The 22240-nt window shown below is 47.9% G+C and overlaps 1 protein-coding gene across 1 annotated transcript; it reads left to right on the top strand.

Moving 5' to 3' along the window:
* Positions 1-1755: 1755 nt before the first annotated feature.
* DISP2 (dispatched RND transporter family member 2) lies at positions 1756-21872 on the top strand. The gene is made up of 8 exons (XM_072865537.1): positions 1756-1835; positions 9923-10369; positions 12795-12824; positions 14955-15078; positions 16038-16153; positions 16628-16746; positions 17726-17823; positions 18453-21872. Exons 1-8 carry the CDS (start codon positions 1756-1758, stop codon positions 21870-21872), a joined length of 4434 nt encoding a protein of 1477 aa, XP_072721638.1.
* The last annotated feature ends 368 nt before the right edge of the window (positions 21873-22240 follow it).

Raw genomic sequence — 22240 nt, 5'->3', positions numbered from 1 at the left:
AAAAATATTAATCCATGTGTCGAATACCTTGCAGGCCACAGAGGAAACCTGCCAAGCTGTGGGAGTGAGGAAGCGTGATCACCCCCGCTTCACAGACAAGGAGTTCACACATCAGGCTGAGCCAAACTAAAAGCGGTAAGATGTGACTGTCTGTCAGAAGCAGTGGGATGTTTGCAATTCAGCCTGTTCCCACCATCCTTTCAGCTCCCGTGGCTTTATTATTCTCATTACTGTTGCAGGTATTATTATTTAGCATCAGGAAGAAAGAAAAGGAAATAGCACCCATGTCCTTGTCATCACATTAACGCCAGCCAATCTTTTCAGCAGATACCAGGTTTCAGTCTTTCCTGCTGGGCCACATAATACAAGCTACTCTTGTAGCTGCTCCTCGCAGCCTATCTGATCCTACCAGGCAAGCAACATTGCTGTGGCTACGGCTCAGAAAAGCGGGCTGGTCCCCTCCAGCCCAGCCCAGCAGGGATCATCGCGCTGGGACACCGGCGCTGCCTGCAGCCTGTCCTCGGAAACTCCCTCTTGATGGGTTCGGAGAGGCGTCAGCCTACAGTCGGAGAGAGTCACCCACCCTGGCATTAGGAAAAGCTTTTTGTTCTTTAAACTGTCTCAGGCGTTTAAGTCATTAAGGCAGGAAGGGCTTATTCTAAGCAGCTAGAGGATTAGTGGGAGTTATAGGGTACTCTCCGGTCTAATACTCTCCCTTTTTGCTTCAGCTTTTCTGTAGCATGTGAAGCAAAAAGGGTGCCACCCTCATGAGAAAGAAGGTCACGGCCACAGCGAGGGCCACAGGCATGGCCACGAGAAAGGAGAAGGTCATAGCCATCACCATGGCCACACACAGGATGATGGGAAGGGAGAAGGTCACTGCCACTCCCATGGCCATACACACGGTCATGAGAAAGGCCCAGGCCCTTCCTAGCACAAGTAATGTCATGGTCATTGGCATGGGAGAGGTTGCAGGAGCAGCCACCTTCCACGAGCTCCGCGGGAAGCTCTCCCCATGGCATGGGGACATGCGTGGCTACCACGCAACTCCGTGCAATTTCACGGTATCAACAGACAATGCTGGCAGGATCCTGCAAGGAGGGGAACGGGTCTGACCCCCTTGTGTTCTCCGTGCTTTCAACTCAGTTGTTTCAAAACTACCATATATTTCAACAAATTGTTTACTTATTTAGTGCTGCTAAAATCCAGAGGGTGAACCCACACACTTCAAAATGCTGCCCTGCACCTGCCACGCCGGTCCGGGAGTGCTTCTGGGAGTTTTCCCACCAAGCAGAAGCACAACTCTGCTGAGATGAGGCGACTGCCACCCAAAGGGCTCCGTGCACTGTTTGAACCTGCACCCCCCTCGCTGCACCCCCACAAGACGTCTTTGCTCAGAACTGCGCGCTGCTCGGGGAGAGGACGGGAAGGGGATTTGGGGGCCGGGCGAGGCGGTTTGCTCCATCTCCAGGCTCGCAGAAGCCCCTGCTTCCCTCCGCCGCCATGTGCCCCGCACCTCCTGCCCCGGACCCTGCGCCTCAACCCCATCCCGGCTGGCCCCGGGGGCGGAGGGAGAAGCCGGGCGCCCCGGGCTCGCTGCCCGCCCGCCCCGCGGCTATTGGCCGCCCGCACCGGGCCCGCCTCCGCGGCCGCGCAAGCGCCGCGCGGAGCCGCGCCGGGGCGCTGCCGCCGCCGCCGCGCCGGGAGCGTTCAGCACCGCGGGCTGCGGACAGCGCCCCGCCGCCGCCGCCGGCCATGGAGGCCGCGCCGGGCTCGCCGCGCCGGGAGCAGCGGCCCGAGGGGACGCGCCGCGGCCGCGGCACCGCCTCGCCCAGGTAGGAGCGCGGGTGCCGGCGCGGCGCTGCGGGGGACGGGACGCCGGGGCCGGTGGCGGGGGCGCGGGGGCTTCCCTCCCCTCGCCGGGCGGGGCGGCTGGCGGCGGGGCGGCTGTGCCCGGTGCGGCGGGGCAGACGGCGCGGCCGGGCTGTGCCCGGTGCGGCGGGGCCGAGCCGGCGCTGCGGAGCCGGTGCCCCGGCGGGTGGGAGCTCCCGCCCTGCCGCCGCCGCCGGCTCTGTGGGCGCGGAGGTAGCCGGTGCCACCGGGGTTTTCCTGGGGCTGGCGGGGCGGAGCTGGGCACAGCCCCCCGGCCCCACTGAGGTCTGTCCCGTCCTCCCACCGAGGGAGCAGGCAAAGCCCCTGGCTGCCTGCCGAACTGCCCGCCCCTCGGTTTTGGGGCTGGGAGAAGCGTGCTGCCCGGCCGGTGCCCTGGTTGTTCCCGCACGGGGCCAGGCGCACCGTGCGGAGCCAACCGTGTCGGTGGGCGACTGCCTGGCTTGGCCTCCCCGGCAGGTTTTTATCCGGCAACATGGTGAGCTCTCCCTTCTGCAGCAACGGGTGAGCTATTGTTGGTGAAGCTGAGCATGTTTCAGACAGAGTCCTCATTGCGCTAGGCTGTGGGCAAGCACCGTTTTCACTCCAAAGATCTCTTCCATAAAACCCTGCAGCCCTCATCTTCCCCCTCCCACACCATATGCTCCCTTACCTGCTGTCTGAAACCAGGTTGGCAGCCACAATCATTGTCATTTTCTGGAAATGTCAGCAAGCCCATAATCATGGGCAAGGAGCCATCCCCAAATTTGCAAGCACGTTGCCATTTGTTAGACCGGAGGCAAGAGATCTTCTGAGCTCTTCGGATTCTGTTTGACCAGAGCACACCCCGAGGTCAACAGCACACAAATCCTTCCGAAAGCCAAAGAGTTTCACTTCTCTCTGACACAGGATATTTGGGCTGAGACATCCCCACCTGCCTGGGGGAACCAACGGGGCAGTCACTTCTCTTTAGACAGCTCTGAAGGTCTCAGCCACAGGCTCGTGTGCTTTTAGGTCTCGGTGCTCGCTGAGTGACTGTTACACACTCCAGCGCCGTTTTAAATCTTGGGCATTCAATGGGGTCAGGGCTATCACTGAAGCCCTATTAGCTTTGCTTGACTGAGTAATCCTTGCTCATTCAAACAGGTCTTTTGAAATGAATGCTGCAGCCTGGAAGAGTTAAGTTATAGAGATGAGTTAAGCCATCTGAAACAGGTGTATTTTGAATTTCACTCATGGAACTAAAATTTATGGCAATAAAGTACAAGAAGATAGCTCTCACTCCTGAGCATATGTATACATAAATGCTTCTTTATGCAAGGCTCTTCATATAGCTGCTGAAGGGTTAGCTCTCTAGTCCTCATCCTCTGCTCCTAGCCGATGCTCTTTGTCATCCACGCTCAATTCATCACCAGAAAAATACAGATGTTTGAAAACACTACCTTCCTTCTGGCCTCTTTCAGACCGGGATAGCAAGGTGGTGTTTTCTTTTCCTTTCCCTTTTCTTTTCATTTCATTTCATTTCTTTTCATTTCATTTCATGTCATTCCTTTTTTCTTCAAAACAATGCTTAGCAAACATGATTTTACCAGCGCATTTTACACGGCCAGTGTCGATAGAGCAAACTGCACCCAGACCTATTCTGGCACTGAAGACTGGGTGGGGATCTTGAGCCCTTTGTGCCTGGCTGTGTCCCGTCACACATACCTGTACCCACGGCAGCTGCCCGAGGTAAAGGTAAGGCTGCTCAGACAAGTCAATGGAAAGGATTACAGAACTAAACTTTTCTTAGCAGATTACGTGGGAAGCAGAGTTTTGCAGTCTCATTAATTTTTCATGATGATTTAACATACTCAGGAGTCTCATTAACAAAAAGATTGTAGGTCTTCTCAAGGATACGCACTATCCTGCTGCTAGACTGAAAAAGCAAACCAAATAGCAACTACACAGAAATCTTGCCGCGCACGAGAATTTGCCCCAGCCTAAGGAGGAGATGAATTGCTCAGGAGGTGCCTGTCGCTCCCCATCAGCTCCTCAGGGGAGCTAGATAACGAGGTGAGAGTGAAACGCAATGAACCCTTCCCTAATCTCTGGAAAAGGGCGCTCTTATCTCCTTAGAAAACACAAGCAAAGAAGCTCTTTTTTCTCGAGAGCTCCGCTGCTGTTTTGCTGGTGGTATGTTCAAAGAGAAAGCCTCTATTTAAATTCCATTATAAAAACCCATTCTTAAAAAGTCATTTACAGCTCTCAAAGAAAAAGGCATTAATCTAGACGGAAGCTGACCTGTAGCCCATGGTTTTAATTCAGAAAGAATTTTTTTTTCATTTGGGAAAGCTTGTGCAGCTGATATGCAAGCAAAAGCTTGCTAGAGTAAGATAAAAAGGGAAAGAAAATAAAACTAGCTTCTTTTTTCATGAATGAAATTTTGCAGTGCTTAAGGTCTAATTGAGCAAAGGTTCCTGGGGAAAAAGGGCTCTGGTTGTAGCCAAGATACAGACTCTTGCCCTCTCTCTCACTTGTTTTTATTCCCCCTTGAGATTCTTCTGTCAACAGGAGAAGTTGTAGTTTGACTCAGGCATCAGACAGCTCCATTCACTTGGTAGGTGTTTCCCATCTTTCATATGCAAAGTGCTGCTTTCCTGATCCTCTCCTTAGTATGCAAAGGGTGAGATAATCTGTTAAAAAAAAGAGAAGTGCTTACAGAAACGGTCTTGGGGATGAGGGTGGAATTAGGCAGACCAATAAAGAAGCCATTCCTTCAAAACGCTGAATATTTTTGGCCCATTTCTCCTCTCTCAGAGACGCATGCGCTCTCCTGCTGCGTGGCTCAGAGGGACGCAAGACCAGAGACGAGCCAAGGAAATGGAGTGGCTGAGGAAAGGGAAGGTGACCGTATGCTGTCACTTCCCTGCCCCGCAAACCTTCCCCCACCTGAGCTCAGCTCCTCGTGCTGGCAGAGTGAAGCCGTCAAGGGGGAAGGAGTTGGGGACAGGCAGCCAACACGGTGTGCTTCCAGCACACCCTCTTGCTGGGGTTTTGATGCTCAGGCTGGTGGGGAGGTGGGCAGCTAAAGCCATGTCCTGCTGACACCTTCTGCGGGGCAGTGTCCGAGCTTCACAGTAGGATGCTGGTCCCTGGGGGAGGGAGATAGCCCACTCATAGCATTCAGCCCTTGGCTCCTGCCACAGACTCTGCAGTGCCTACCACTGCTCCGCATCCCAGCAGAGGTGGAATGGCAGAAAGCTGTCTCCTTAGAAATCTTGACCTTATCTTGCCTGTTTTCTTGTGGGAAGAAGCTTCTGTCCTTTTGCTGGTTCCCTCGCATGAAGCAGGCTGCCTACGCCCTGGTACTCGTCTCAGAAAAGCACTGCTGCACTCAAAGTGACTTGGGCAGTTCCATAACTTGCATTATTATACTGTCTAGACATCTCAAGGGAAGAGATGGGGAAGGAAATAGTGTGAGAAATGCAACTCATTGCCGTGGGTAACAGGAACAGTTAACTCCAGTCTGTCCCTTGCCCTACACCTCCTCGTCCTCTCTTTTCCCAGCATCTCTTTGGTTGCATCCAGCTGAGCTTGAAGAAGAAAATGGAGGCTGTCAGGCTGCCTCTGCAGGCTTTTCTGTGGCTGAGAGACCATTTCTACCCACTCAGTCCTGAAGATGTCAAATATCTGACATGGCCCAGACTGGGAATGAACGTTAAAAAAAAAAAGTTTCTCTTCCCCTGATGGTAGTCTTCGTTAGTGTCAGCGTGGCAAGCAAAGTCCAGTGCGGTGCTCTGCCCACCTCTTCTCCTGCCTGACAGTGAACAAATATCAGAAACTCCTCCACAACCATTTTCTTAGCATAGTTCAGAGTCCTGTGGGCCCAGAAAAGTAATAGCGACATGGCTGCAGGCAAACAAGGACCAGCCTACATCTCCAGTGCAGACCTCAGCGTATCAAACGTTAAGCCTGCCAGCATGATGGCTAATTGGGAGTGTAGCAAGTGAAGACTCGAATTCTGCAGAACTGCCAGCAGTGATTATCCAAACCAATTGTTATTTGTGAGCTCCAGGTTTCCCTGGAGATTTTGGATAACCAAGGTCACATCGTCACGGAGCTGAAGAGAGATGAGCATAAGGCAAGTTATATCTGGAGGGTGATTGACAGAACTGTAATTGTTTAGTCTGAAAAGGAGATAACGAAGAAGAGTCATGAGTGAATGATTTGAACTAGCCAAAGTTACTCTAAAATGTGAAGTCACTAAGCAGGCAAGGGATTGAGTTAAGAGACAACATGCGGGGGAAGAACGGAATTTGACAGTATTTCGCAGCAAAGATGGTAAACAAGAAGAATGGTCTTTCATGTGAAATATTAGAATCAAATATATTAACATATGTGCATAAAAGCTGGAGGCAATCTGCGATATCCAAGAGTTTGTCATTGGCTTTCCCCACCAGGAGGTTTTGTAGCTGAGGGATTTTTGGAGGAGGAATTTTTCATTGCATGCTTCCTGCATATCCCTGACCATCTTCCAAGGGTATGTTGTGAAAGCCTTTTTGTTCTGTCCAGCGTCACATATTCACCATCAGACGAGGCAGATGTGGCAGTACAGCCACCAGACTAATTACAGCCACCAGACTAATTTACTTCTGAAAAGCCTCTGGTGCCAATCTCCTATGCAGATCCAGCAGTTTAAACGAAAAAGAATTTTGGTTTTGCTTTGAAAAAAAAGAGCACAAATATTGTACAGGTGTGGGAATATCAAAAGCACAAGTTGTGCAGCAGTGTCTCTGTGAATTACTATGCATGGTAGGAAACCATCACCTATTTAAAGTGTAAAAAAATTAGGAAAAACAACAGGATCGAGGCAGAGGGAAAATAGTAACAGAGACATCAAAAAGGGAGTGAGAAAAGGTCTAGACCTTGCCAAAGTGTAACACTACCACAATCCCAGCTCTCTGATGAAAATTCCCTGAGCCAGGACTACTAGTACAAAACTACAAACCCCAAACAAGATGTGCCTGCACTTCAGTCACTGGGCACCTGGGGAGAGTGAGATGAATTACACCTGAAGCTTGAGAGGGTGGATTGAGGCACTCGCCAGGTCAGCTCTCCCAAACAAACTCTGCCCCTGCAGCTCGCCAGAGCCGTAGGAGATGGCATGGTTAGCATCTCCCAGTCAGGTTGGTTCTATAATTAGTATAGATGGGCAATGACTAATTAAAGATGCCATTTTGTATGTTGACAACCACAGACCGTAATCTTCCTTTGTCTGTCTGCAGTGCACCTGCCCTGCGCTGCACCAGTACAGCTGAGCCTGCATCCCTCCCAGTGCAGGGATGACTCTGATGAGGCTGCAACAAGTCCAGACAAGACCTTAGATTACATCTCATGAACAGCTTTGCTGGCATTTGATTGATAACCTCATGTATTGCATTCATACACACCAATGACAAATTTGTAGTCTTCTGTTGTAAACTACCTTTATAGAGAGCTGTAACACAAATCACGCGCTTGAAAGTCTGGGTAATCCTGCCACTAATCCATCTGTGACAGGACAGCAAGGACTTCATGCAACACGGTTGATATGATTTCTTTTGACAACTTCTGTGGGTGAATGGGATACCATTGTCACAAGCTGTTCAGGAGCTCCTGCTTTGGCCACCAGCACTCCCTCTTGCTGCGTTGAACTAGCTCAAGTCTTACTTGTACTTTGGGTTGCAGAAAAGAGACAAACAAGAGCTGGAACTGTTGGGAGCAACCTGTCAAGCTTATCTCAATGAGGTGTGCACACATCTGTCTGCTGGTTTTCTGGCACCTGCTTCAGTGCAAACGTTGACTTCTTTCCAGCCACTTTGTATATCTATTGTCACAGGAAACGTTCACAGTCTCGCAGATGCTGTCTGACATTGCTCTCTTTGGGTGTATGGCCTCTTCCAAGGATGCGAAGCAGCTCACTTACACACACACTGGTATTTGCATACTATTTTAATATCATTTTGCCATTTCTTTTCTCCGTCCTTGGCCACTACCAAAAAATATTCAGCAAAGGAATTTGATGACCCAAAATAACCACACACCCCCCCATGTAGTTCCCCCCTCCTGCATGGCCTGAGCTTCAAAAAATCTGCATCTGAACATCAGTTATTGCTTCTGAAGTCAGTGTCATTGGAATGAGGACCCATGAACATGCCATCTGTGTCTGTAACTATGCTGCAACTGTATTCTGGCTTAAAAACTAAAATTACCGTTGGATGGTGTCTAATCAGTCGAGATTTCTTTGTTACTAGTCCCTGGACTGGTACACTGTGCAAGTAAAGCTGAGTGCTATATCTGTGCCATGAGTCTCCACACCAGCACCGGTATAACTGCTACTACAAACATTACTCTGTTGTAATGATTTTAATGAAATAAGCCCATTTTGTACAATCATGAAATATAGTTTCTCAGTGTTGATAAACTCAATTGATGTTGGAAAGTACATAGCACAAGCTGCCAAGGCCAATATGTCCTTCTTTCTGGAAAAAATACCAATTTTCAAGCCATACTGAGCTAATGGTATTCTTCCAATCCCTTTAGTCATTGATATTATCATCATGGCATTTCACTTTGGGTGCAATTCCAGAGACTTGTAACTGCTAAAATTCTGTCTTTTTCCGTGGCTGTCTGAAAAAGAAATGAGACACTCTGCAAATTTTCAAAAATATTCCCTTCTTAAACATTTTGCCTTAGTTTTCTCCCACACGCATCAGATGCCTCAGGCTAAAGTTCATCTCACTGTAGTCTTGCCCCAGCACTCATAATTCCTTGATGACTTGAGACGCTTTGTGATTCTAGCTGGCCTGAATCATTCATCATACTTAATCCTCGATGCCAGACACTAGGGCAAGACACCTATGTCAGCTGTAGACACCATGGCACGTGCTCTGAAGAAGGACCAGAGACTACTGGTGTTTCCATATTGTGCTTTCTTTTGAGCTCCAGATTGCACAGTGCTGCTGAAACTCCGACACCTTGACCAGCTACATCTCTTGAGACAGCAATTCCTAAGGCATTTTGGGGGTCAGTGTGACCTCAGTCTATTGTGTGTGAAGGGTTTTTTGGTGTCACACAGACTAACCAGTCCCTCCAAGTATTCTTCAAACTTTCTCCGAGCTAGCAAAATCTCTCAGGTTCCACACACCAAGAACTCTAGGAATGGAATAATTTTTTAAATTCCTTGGAGAGAAGAGCGCATATCCTGCAGAGACTTCATTACTTGGGAACTGAAGTCTGCAAATGTTTTGTCTCAGTAAATTGAGCAGTCAGAGAAAAGTCAAGCTTCAAGAGATCTCGAGAGATCCTAGTCCACCCTCTTCCTGCATACCAAGACCAATAATATCTGTTGCTGACATCCTTGGGACATGTATGTCTAAAATGATCCTGAAGAGCCCAGTGGAGAGTCTGCAGGACACGGGAGCCGTTAGGGCACGTGCCAGGCTGGAGGCTGAACCCCCTTTACACCATCACAGCCATCAGGTTCACTGTTCAGTTTTTTTAGTGCCAGGGATGATTCACTCTCCTACTATCCCCACGTGGAGCAGAGCCAGTCCTTCTGCAGAGCAATCAAACAAATTCATCTTCCCAAGAAGCACAGATAATTGAGTGTCTTCTTCACATGCAGTCTCCTTTGGTTTCCCTTTCCTCAGATCTCTGTAGTCACTCTGTGGTCCTAAGTTACGACCCTGCCGTTATCACCAGCCAAAGTGTTCTGCCCCCTCCACAGTGAAATATCTTGGAGAATTGTTTGAGGGGATGTTACCCAGTATTTCAAAATTTTGGAGCAACACAAAAAAAGATCTGATGGATTCTCCATCAGTTGGAATCCCTGAGTGAGTCGTGGATGTCTTTATAAAAAGCATAATCCAGCTCAGCCCTGAGACTGGCTCTTACAGCAAATAGTGGGTGAGGTTTTACATCTTGTGTTATGTGGGAGGCCTGTGAGAGTCTCCAGTTTGCAGGATGCGATTCCCCTGCGTAGCCTTTCTACTGCTCTGCTGTTTTACCATACCTTTATTTTCTCTCACAGAGAAAAACAAAATGCAGGACCTTGCCAGACCTGTCTCGCCATGCCAGAGATCGGGAACACCGAGCCCAGCTACAGTGGCACTTCCTGGGAAAGAATCTGCCCGGTCCATCACTGCCCTATTCCTGCATCCCCCAGGCTGGGGGGAGACCACCTGCCCTCCTCCAGCCACACGCTTGGGCCAATCTCCAGCCAGTCCAACGGCCAGGTGCCATCCAGCTCCCAGGACTCACAGCAGCATCACCTGTATTACCCCTGCAACCAGCAGGAGCCCCGAGGCAGCTACGGCCTGCCCCCTCTCCCTGGGCACGGCGAGAGGCCCATGTTGTGTTCCCACCTTTCCAGTGGTGATCCCACCCCAACTTCCCACCACGAGGCCTCGGAAACCCCCTGGAAACAGTGGTCCCCCGGGCAGCAACGGCCGGTGCAGCATCACATTGTAACAGTCAGGTAAGAGGGACATGGAGAGCAGCTCAGGGGCCTTCAGAAAGCATCTCCTGAACTTTGTGGTGGGAAGCGGGAGGGGATGAGAAGAGTCTGAGTGGGGATGCACGAAATGTGGTTTTGCTCTTCAGTTTGGGACAGCAGCTGCCCCAAAATGCAGAGAGGGATCCAGTCTGCTCTCTCCATCTCTGTGGAAAGTGTAAAGAGAGCCGCCATTCCCACACCAGGGAGAAGCAGGATTTGCTTCTCAAGGTGACTCATTGGATAAAGCCAAGGTCAGTCAGTTGCTCCTAGATCATGCAGCTCTGACTATGCCCATCTTCTGTGATCTTTGTATTTTCTCCTTTTGCACCGCATGACATCCAGCTGGCTAATCCTTTATCTTGGCAGAGTTTCTCAGTGATAGGAGCAGAGTTAATTTCCTTTTCTGGCCCCACCGAAGATGCTGCCTGTGCTGGAAGGGAGAGGCAGCAGAGGGTAAGCACTGGCTACAGCTGAGCAGTGAGAAATACAAAAGTGGTGAAGATTATTTGGTTTTCCAGATTGGGCAGCAACAAGGGTGTAAATTCTGTATTGTCCATGCCAGAATCGAGCAAACTCCGTTTGTGTGCAGAACGCCCCAGTGACTTGCTTGGGTGGTGGATGTTTCTTGGGCAGCGCTGTGAGAGTGCATGCAGGATGGGCTTCCCCAACAGCCTGAGATACAACCTCTGCTCCTTCCAGCCAGCATCATCCTTCCTCTCTGCCTGTGCCTTTTGGAGTCCGCTGTTGGCACTAAAGACCGCGATCCCTGTGCTACCACAGCAGTAGCCACCAAAGTCCGATAAAAGGTGGCACAGGATTCCTTCCTTGCCTGCGCACAGCGGTGCAGGGTTAGGCACAAAAGCCCTTTGTGGTCTCATTTTCTAGCCATTAACAGAGGATTTAATTTGCTTGTGTTTGCAGCGTAGAGCAATTGCAGTCAGAGGAGTGGAGCCTGGATCCTTTTTAGCTCGTACGCTGTCAACAAAATTGTCAACTATGTTCCCGGTAACAGGTTATTTAAGTAGGAAACACAGCTGGATCGCAAATCCCTGGCAGAATGTGCAGCACTAGCAGACACAAAAGTGATAACATAATAATGCTAGAATGGGGGTTTTAATCCAAGCAAATCTGCTTGAGAAGCTATTGTGAGAGAATTAGCACAGGGTGGGCAGTGTGCTGCCAGAAAGAGACCTCTCTTTAATAATCTGGTGAGGATTTTTCTTCGCTCCCCTCTCTCCCAAATCTACGGAGCGTTAGTGTGATGAAGAAAACACAATATAAATTATTACACGTGCCACTGAGAGTGACTCTTCCATGGGGAACTCTCCTCCCTTGCTTTTTCATTTCTTCCATTCATAACAACCTGCCAGGAAGGGTGAGCTGCCACAGGGTCACCAGTCGGCTGCCCAGGACAGAGCAGGGACCCAGGGCCATCTGCCTCACGCGGATATCGGAGTGCAGCAGGACCTTCTCCCAGTTTAAGCCAAGAGCACAGGAGGAGGGCGTAGGGAGGAGGGAGCACTGGCGGAGCTGAGCTTGGCATGGCTCTGGAGAGAGGAGGAAGCCAGAGCTGGGAGCAGTTTGCTGGAAGCTGCATTGCAACCCCAGGCCGTGTCGGGCTGGGGCGTATTTCAAGAGGACATTTCAGTGGAAACAGAGAGCCAAATGAAAGGTCCTTCAGATATGCTCACCCACGGGGGTGCAGCTGTTTTGTTAAGGCGTCAGTGGAAAGCTTGCCCTCAGGGATTCATTAACAAATGTAACCTTGGATCCCCTGGGGATGGCTTCTTTATTTCACCCTCAGAGCCCTACAAGTAGGAATGACAAACGCTCCTCTGTGAAGGAAACCCCAGTAAAATGTTTTGAGCAGCTCCACTGGCCTTCTGCTCCTCTAGACTGGACAATCGCTGTCTTTGGAAGGGCCCAGGAAACAAATGAGAGCCACCTTCTTGGAAAATCCTTGCTGAGCTGAACAGGAAATAAAAACTATCTATAGGCATTGCTAGCCCAGCTGATGAAATTTAATAAAGAGGTACGCTCTTGTCAAGAAACAATTTAAAAATTCAGTAGGAAAGCACTTAAAACAGATAGATTTTGATAGACAGAGTTGCGGTGCGATTTCTGTGGGATTACATTGCTAATGTCCGTTACTTTCTACAGGGTTTTCTTAGAGGGGCAAAAATGAGGAGTGACTACATGTCTTCCCATCCTGTTTGGTTAAAATGCCAACAGAGAGGAAAAGACGCTGTCATTCATTAAACTAATTCATGTAGCGCCAGTACTCTTGCAGCAATGGCTCCGCTTGGTGCTTTACAGCCCCTGAAGGGTTACCTCGCTCACTAACAGCCCAGCACTGTGGTTCATAGGAAAATAATAAATGAATGCTTTTTTTTTTTTCTGTCTGCAGACATGACAAAGCTTTCAGGATGCCAAAAAGGTATGTTTAATATCAAAAGCTTCCTGTCCTTCTACCCCATTATCATTGCTCTCCTACCCTGCTATTAGGAAATGAAGAGTATTATTGCTGGTGACATCCCCGGCAGGCCCAGCTTCAGAGGCAAGGTCAGCCCTCCCCGCTCAGGGCTCCCCATCCGCTGGGAAAAATCTCAATGTGCTTGCAAGATCAATTCAACCTGCATTAATGAATAGCAACACTGTCTTGATAGCTGTTCTTGGGGCAGGTGCCTGGCTCTAATCCATACAATAGCTTTTTAGATATATATATAATAATCCTATATGTATGTGTCTGTGTATATATATATGTAGGATTAATCCAGCTTGGCCCACCAGATGAGCAATCAGGAGGCTAGCCCATCCATGAAATAAGTTCACCTTTTCAAAAGACAGAGGATTTTTAATACATTTCTCAAAATTAAAATAATTTGATTGCTTTCAACTTCTGTTTAAAAGCTGATTTTTGTAAACCATTTTTTCTGGAAAGTTTGGGTAAGTATCTTCCATCATCAGATACTGCAGCTGATTCTTTTATTTCTTTTTTTTTCCTGGTAATTGGACATGGAATCACCCAAAACAGTCTCCAGAAATCAGGTACTTTAGTGCGTAAAGGGCAATTTTTGTTCATTTTCATAGCAAAGACTTCACCTATGAAAACAAACTTGATAAGGCAGTCTTAAATTGAAAAAAATACCAGGCCTGACCAAAAGTCATGTGAAAAGCTCTTTGAAGGGCTTGTGGTGATTTCTAATTATGAGAAATAGCTGCATTATTTGCCTCAGTGAAGATGGAGGCAAGAGGAGCAAAAGAGCAGGCAAGCAGGAACATTACACCTCGAGGCTGATATGCACTGGCACAGCCGCTCTAAAGTTCATAAATATTTCACTTCCCCATGAAGCTCAAATATTTGTCAACTATTTTTGAACAAATAATTTCTTATATTTCAGAAACACATCAGAATACAGAAGAAATACCTAGAACCTGCCAAACCAGACCAGGAACCCATTCCAGTATCTTATATCTCAACAGATATTTTTGAGGAAGACAAAAATCTTGGGGCAGTAAAACCTGCACTGGTAAAAAAATTGTGGTATAGTAACTTTGATAGATCATCCTATAGGAGGCACAGTTTGTCCCAAAAGAAAAATACACCTTGGATGGAAAATTTTAGACCAGCTCTTAAGAACAAAAGTAACTGGCAAGAGTTTTGGCCAGAGTAAACTGCTTCTCTGGAAGGGTTTTGTTTGTACAGAAATGTCATGAGAAACATGTGTGCCACCATACCACACTGACACGTATGCCAGGCATAGCCCTGGCCTGTGCGCTTGTACGTGTTCTCCAAACCCTGAAGGAAGACTGGTCTGCTGCGTTTGCAGATGCTCTTGTTGTAGGTTCAGCTTTGGTTTTGAGGCTGATAGCAGGGCGAGATTCACTCATCCTGCGGATGCAGAAGCGACTTGTCCACTCCGTGGATGCTGCTAGCAATCCGAACATCGGCTACACGTCGGATCAGTGGTTTCCATCCTTTTTTGCTGTGCAGATGTCCATACGTTTCCCAACAGTAAGGCAGGCCCCTATATAGTGAGAATTTAGACCAATGGCAATGGACTTGCTTGAGTTCTTTATCTTTAGGGGGCCCTTCAGAATAGCCCAAAGACTTCTCAGGGCCCACACGGTGAAAATCTGCAGGCCAAACTGTTAGGCTTAAGCTACTACTAAGCTACTACCTTAGATTGCACAATGGGGGAAAAAAAAGGAAGAAGCTCTTTTTAAATGCAGTCTTTTAAGTTAAATATTTAAAGCTTCATCTTGCCCTAGGATGCAAGAGTCTGGGGTTTATTATTTCTGACTGAAAAAGCAGGAAAATGTAGGGAGGCAGAATGTAATTACCCAAGTTAATTAGAATTGCCTGCAAACATCCAGTTGGAGGTATAATATGTTCATTAATAGCTGTACTAGAGCCTCTAAGCTTTTCCATAAATAAATGCTCAAACCAGAAAGCCCTAATTCTTTTACTTCCCTTTACTAACACTACATTGGTTCAACAGCAGGTTTCGTTCTAATAGCAGAAGTGCCTTAACAGCTGCATTTTTTCTTCTCCTGTTGATTCCAGTTATTCTCAAATGATCGCGGAGTGGCCCATAGCTGTCCTGGTGCTTTGTTCAGTGACGGCTGTGGTTTGCACTTTAGCTGGCCTGCTTGTTGGAAATTTGCCTGACTTTTCAGAACCCTTAATGGTAAGTTCCTACAGACGATACGTCAACATGAACATAAGGAAAATCCACGGGCCAACCAGTGATATATTCTTTCTGCCATATAAAATGAGCCTTGACTTCCTTCATTCTCTGCAGCAAGGCAGGACAGTAAATCAAGGAGGACATTAAAGCCACTAGAAAAAATGACTGCATTTATCAGTGACCTGCTGTCCTTAACCCACATCTTCACAGCGTGAAACCAAAGCAAGATTCCTTCAGAACGAACATAACGCGTCAGAGCAATGCACAGTATTTGCTGTTTCTTTGGCACCACAGAAGGAGCACAGCCTGTGCCAGTGGCAACCACCAGCCAATCTCTCAGCAATGCTGAGGACTCGCACTAGTGTCCTCACCCTGCTGTGGAGACACTGCCAGCACAGACCGGGATTGCTCCTTCTGCTCCCCTTCCACTGCTGGAAGGCCGGGGTTGCCCAAAAGGACTACCTAGGCTGGGTGGAGATTGGATGGAGGATCTGGCTTTGGCTCCTACAGCCTGGGGGGGGGGGTCTTGAAATGGAGGGACTGCCCCGTTCTGAGCACTGCTGCACAGGCTGTTTTCCATGCAGGATCCCACGTTTTCTAAAGTCATCCCTGTATCTCATTAACGGGAGAATCCTGAGAAAATAAGAATAGACTAGAGTTTGTCCAGGAAGAGGAAAATTGCTCCCATTTCTGTAAGTGACTATTTTACTTGAAGAGGAGAAGAGTCTTATGAGACCAGGGAGAGAGAATTGTAGCCATCCTTGCTCAAAAAGGAAAGGAAAGGAGAAACTTTTTTTTCTGTCGGCTCTGGGATGCAGTATTTCCAGGGAAAATTCAATTTGTGTTTCTCTCCAAGATGCAGTAATAATCTCATATAGTTTCTGTGTCTAGGAGGATTAGGGAAAGCTAAGCTAGACTAAAATGCAAGCTGATGACAAAACCCTTTTGCTTGGCTGCAGGGTTTCGAGCCACGAGATACTGACATTGGCAGAAAGCTCGTTGTGTGGAGGAATGTAGAGAGCCATACGGGCTACAAGAAGACCTTTTCCCTTTCTCCCTATGCCGAGAAGAAAAGGTATTTGAGTTCGGTTTGGGGGGTTTGAGGAAAATGTTGGCTGTAAAGTTATAGATTCAATGTTCCAAGATATCTATGTGAATTACAACATATATGCTATGCTTAAAAGCGACCAAGGCACTGGAGAGTTTAGTCTGTTTGCTGCAATGGACTTGGGCTTCCTGTTCTGGAAACCAGGAATGAGGCTCTAAACTCTTTGTGCGTTTACTTCACTGTTTACCTCTAAGAGACTGCAGAGGCGACTCAGCACGTCTGCACAAGGGGACGCAGTTCCTCACTCAGGCTCGTGCAGTTCCCTATAAAGGGGCACGGTCAACCCAGTATCGCAAAGCTCCCATCCAAGCAATGCTCTTTCAAGGCTATGACGACTCTAATTGCTGCAGCAGTGTTATGTGTGGCACCAGAGCCTTGTCAGTGCACGTAACTCATAGCCAGATGATCTCTAGTTACGCAAATAATCTGATCTCTTGCTAGCTATGATGACATTGGCATTAGCAGAGGACAGAAGGCTGCTCAGGGAGAACAAGAAGCGAGGACACGGAGAATGGTGGAACAAATCTACGGAGCGGATGGTTTCTTTTGTGGTCCCCCAGGTGAGTGAAACCTTGATGGGGTAGTAAGTATTACACACCCAGAAGCACACAACAGCATACAGAATTGTCAAAGTGGGTTAGGACACAGGGAAATGTTCTGAAAGTGCTCTAAGAAAGCAGTGTGTACAATACCACCCTGTGCAACCTAAGCCACCTTTTGGATAGTGATCTTCCAGCACTTCATAACTGAGTGGTTAGAAAAAGCTTGTTCTGAAATTCTGGAGAAGTGTTGTTTCTCCTTAACTTTTTGCCATGCTTCTTTCTCCCTTTTAGAAATATGCCTTAAACACACCAGTAAAAGGACTAATGTTTTCACCATTTACCCATATCAGAAGTGAATACTCCGAAAAAAATGGCGTATGCCCCATGCCCTCTCTGTTCCCACTCCCTCTCTGTTCCTTCTTTTCTTCTTGAAAATGTAAGTGGCCATAAAAACTGGAGACAAAAAAGAGGAAAACTCCAAGACACCCAAAATTTGTCCCAAAATGGACACTAGTAAGTAGAAGAAAGAGGAACAGCATGCAGATATTTTTACTCCCTTCCCTGCCTCTACTCCACGTCTGAAACCAGTCAAACACCAAACCCTCACATCCTTGGGAGTTTCTGGCTGAACTCGAGCCCCTCACTTCATAACAGGGGTGCAGAACCAGATGCCAACACTCACTAAAAGCATGCTGACAGCACGGAGAGCGTATTTTGAAGATGCCCCAATGCTGCTCTCCTGCTGCTGACAGATGGGCGAGGAGCAGAGGTCAGATCACACAAGGCAGATGCTACCACTCACTACAAGCTACTTCTTTGTGACCTGCTTCCCTCAGGGAGTCCTCCATAGTGATCGTATAGACAGCAAGATATAGATAGAGAGATATATATATATATTTTTTTTTTCTATGCACAGAGTCTATTCCAAACAGCCCGTCTGATTCATCTTCATTACCTAATCCTTTTTTAATTTTTTTTTTCTTCTTCTTTATTTCAGAAAAGAGCTATTCCCAGCTGGTATTTATGTCCACAACTGCTGGGAGCTTATGGAACTTGCAAGCTATTCAGTCCATGTGTCAAATTGAACAAGAGAAGGTTAGTAATGTCAGGAAGAACATATATACATGCTGTCTCTTTTCTGACTGCCGTAATCTTTAATCTCTAGCTGAAAGGAAGACAGACAAAAATAATGTAAGCTACAGAACAGGTTTCAGCCTAGAGGACTCCAAAGCATTTTACTTACTTAGCAATACATGGATGATTCCACCTGTCACTAAAGTCCAGCTGCAAAGTAGCAGCTGCCATTAAACAAGAACAAGCGGACACTGAACGAGAGCTTGGTCCAGAAGCCAAAGGTGTCCATCAGAAGCTGCTGAGAATTTTGGGCAGCAGAACCTAATTACCAAAATGGAGCTACCATCTTGGAGACTGTGACAGCAAGTTTTGCAAGTGGGAAGTTTAATTGGATTAGCTGTGTTTGCCATAGGATCCAAATTTTCAAATCAGAGGTTATAAAATATAAATAATGGACAGGGTTTAATTGTTGGAAAAGGCCAGCATGTTTCAATAGCTTTAGTATTCACAGTTTGTCATTGGGAGGATGGCAAGCCATGGCTGGTACACTTGGAGGGGAGGATTACTGCAAGGAGCAAGGAACACCTCGGGGCTACAAGATGAAGTGTGCAGAGAGGGTCTGACATGATGCTCCCTCACCTGTTTTTCAGATACGCTCACATGTTCATTTTAGAGACCTCTGCCAACGTACTGAAGCCAACGAATGCTGCCCAAGCTGGTCTCTGGGGAACTACATTGCTGTCCTGTATAACAGGTCTTCATGTTTGGACATAACCCAAGGAGACATCTCCCATACCCTGGCTCTCCTTCGTGCCTGTGCTCCAGACTACCACAAAGGTATCCTCACTCCGTCTTGCATAGGTCCTGAGACTGTGAGACAGAAACACTCTCAGTGTGCCAAAGTCCCAGAAAAATGTACCCGCTTCAACGCCATTTACCAGCTTCTTCACTTCTTGGTCGACAGAGACTTTCTTAGTCCCCAGACGATGGAGTACCAAGTGCCATCCCTCAAATACAGCCTGCTGTTTTTGCCTACAAGGAAAGGTGCATCTATGATGGGGATCTACTTAGACAATCTTGAATCGTGGGATCTGTTTGATAACTACACATCTATCACTGGAATGGACCTGGGCCTTAAACAGAAACTATTCCAGCACTATCTTTTACTGGATACTAAGTATCCAGTCCTGGCAATATTAGCTATTTTTCTAAGCATTTCTTTTTATTTACGCTCAGTCTTTATTACCTTGATGGTCCTGCTCACTGTTGTCAGTTCTTTACTGATCTCCTACTTCTTGTACAAGGTGGCCTTCAGATTCACCTATTTCCCTTTTGTAAACCTGACAGCAGTCGTCATTCTCAGCAGCATTTGTGCCAACCACACCTTTGTCTTCTTTGACCTCTGGAACCTCAGCAAGAACCAGAATCCTTCTGCTGGGCTTTCTCAGTGGGTGAGTCAAACCATGCACCATTTTGCATATCTCATGCTGGCATCTTGCTTCACAACAGGCGCTGCCTTCTATGCCAGCTACATTAGCAATATAATAGCCATCCGCTGCTTTGCTATTTACATGGGCACCTCCGTGCTGGTGAATCTGGTATTCATGATGACTTGGCTTCCTTCTTCGGCTGTGCTGTATGAGCGCTACATAGCAACGACCTGCATTTACAAGCCAGAAGACTACTGGAACAACACCGGCCATAAGAGGGTCACTCTCTCCCTCCATTACGTTCTCAGGGGTCTCCAGAACACGCTGTCTGAAACCTCCAAGCTGCTATTTGAAAAGCTTCTGCCTTGTGGGGTCATCAAGTTTCGGTACATCTGGATCTGCTGGTTTGCTGCCTTAGCGATAGGAGGTGCCTACATTTCCTGTTCCAACCCAAAACTGAAACTCCCGACTCTCGAATCGTCGTCTGTCCAGGTCTTTAGATTGAGCCACCCCTTTGAGAGGTACGATTCCGAGTACTGCCACCAGTTCATGTTTGAGAGGTTGGAGCACGGAGAAGGGCAGCGTATGCCTGTCACGATAGTCTGGGGCATTCTTCCCGTGGATAATGGGGACCATTTCAATCCAAAAAGCAACGGCACCCTAGTGCCAGATGTCACCTTCACAATCCAAAACCCTGATGCCCAGAAGTGGCTCCTTGAATTCTGCCAAAAAGTGAAGAACAAAACTTTCTATTACCCCGACACAGAGCAGAAATCTACTGTGTGCTTCATGGAGGAGTTCCTCAGGTGGATGGACAGTCGCCAGTGCTCCCAGCGAGACCACAGCTTCAACCTTTGCTGTAACCAGTTCTCCTTCCCTTATGGAAGTGAAGTCTTCCTACACTGCATCAAAATGATGCTCCTGGAACAAGGCAGGGAAGAGGCAGAAACATACGATCTGGGCCTCAGGTTTGACGGGGAGGGAAATCTCGCTGCCTTAGTGCTGCAGTTTCAAACTATTTATCACTACAGCTTCAACTACAGCAAAGCCAAACAATTCTACGAGGAAATCAACCTCTGGGTAACAGAGGAAATGAAAACTGCCCCCATGGGGCTTCAGAATGGATGGTTTACCAGTAAATTAGAGCTATACAACCTCCAGCACAGTCTCAGCACAGAAACGATGGTGGTCATGGGGCTCTCCATAGCCATTTCCTTTGTGGTGCTGCTGCTCACTACGTGGAACGTTCTTCTTAGCGTCTTCTCTGTCACTGCCATCGCGGGCACTGTCCTGGTAACCGTTGGCCTTTTGGTCCTCTTGGAGTGGCAGCTCAACGCAGTGGAGTCTCTCTTCATTTCAGCTGCAGTAGGTCTCTCCGTTGACTTTACCGTCAACTACTGCATCTCCTATCATCTGTGCCCCCATTCTGACCGCCTGAGCCGAGTGGCCTTTTCCCTGAAGCAGATGAGCTGTGCCACAGCCATGGCAGCTTCTGCTCTCTTCTCCGCAGGGGTCATTATGTTGCCTGCGACGGTCCTGGCGTATAGGAAGTTGGGGATATTCATCATGATGATCAAGTGTATCAGCTGTGGGTTTGCCAGCTTCTTCTTCCAGTCACTATGCTGCTTCTTCGGCCCAGAGAAGAACTGTGGACAGATCCTTTGGCCTTGTGCCCATACCATGAAAGACTATTCTGATGACTCCGGTCTGAACGGAAGCTTTGCCTGTGCGGGGAGTGAGAAGCAAAACCGGTTGCGGAAGGTCCAGGAGTCCAACACCGCAAACGAGCAATATGAGCTCCAGCCCTTGTCCAGAAAACTCAGCGACAGTTTTGACAACAGCACTTCCACAAGCAAGCTGTCCAACCGGCCATCAGTGCTCTCTGAAGACACACAAGTTGAAGACAACAGATGCGCCAGAATAGGAATGCACCCTTCCCTTGAAAGAGAGAGACAGAATCTACAGGAGACCCTTGGAGACCAGCAGGTTGGCCTGTGCCAGTGTCCTGCCTTGCAAACTTCCTCTCCGTACAAGCACAGCAGCTCAGGAGCAGAAATTCACAGGGAGAGACTCTGCCGAGATTGTCGATGTCGAAAGTACGGTCCAAAAGCTTGGGATGCGTCTGGGCTGGACCATATCCAGCCGGCTGGCATGAAAGAAGACGGGCAGCTCAATAAATCACAGTGCTCTAGTGACACTGCCCAGCAGCAGTCGGATTATACCTCAGACAGCAGCCATCTCCCTGCTGCTGACATCTACAAAATTCACAGATGCCTTTGTTCTCTTGGCAGCTCTTTTGACATGCTCAACATCTCCAGTGAGACGTCAATTAGTGATTTTGAGCAAGGCCTAAAGCTTGCTGAATCAGCCAGTTCTTGTCCTGATGGCTTAGAGCTGTCTGATTCGTACAGTCAAACAGAGAGAGGTTACTTGAACGGGAAGAGAGAGACCCTGCGGCTGGACCTGAGGGAGACTGTCTTTGATATCTCTCCAGCACCATCGCAGCAGAACAGCTCTTCATGGAAAAATCGATTTGGATTAGGGAGCGAAGGTCCGGTTGTGTTACCGAACAGCCAACCAGACATGCCTGATGTTTGGATCAAACGATCTAGCACACAAAGTTCTGGTTACAACAGTTGAAACCTTCCAGAAAACAAAACTGTACTGCTAGGGAAAGGGGACGTTGAAATATCCTTGGAACTGTAAATATCAGTTTTTTCCTCCCACCTCTCCTAGAGCTGAGACTATTTCTTAGTATTTCAGCTGTGCAAATACCTGTGTTTTCACAGAACCAGCAAATCTGATATTAGTGAGAGGATGTGAGATCAATCTTGATGGAGTACAAGCCGTTTGACCTTCCAGTGTCTAGTGCCATATTCGCAGCTGTACCGCAAAACTTATCGAGTAAACCTGTTTTGTCATTTCCTACAAGGTGATTAGATTTTGTTTTCTTGTCAAGGTCACGTAGGAGAGGAATAATGAGGTGAATCTCCCCAGATATTTAACAA

The sequence above is a fragment of the Ciconia boyciana genome, chromosome 6 (genome assembly GCF_034638445.1).
Source record: "Ciconia boyciana chromosome 6, ASM3463844v1, whole genome shotgun sequence".
NCBI classification, from domain to species: Eukaryota; Metazoa; Chordata; class Aves; order Ciconiiformes; family Ciconiidae; genus Ciconia; species Ciconia boyciana.
This window is presented reverse-complemented; position numbering and strand designations above follow the sequence as displayed.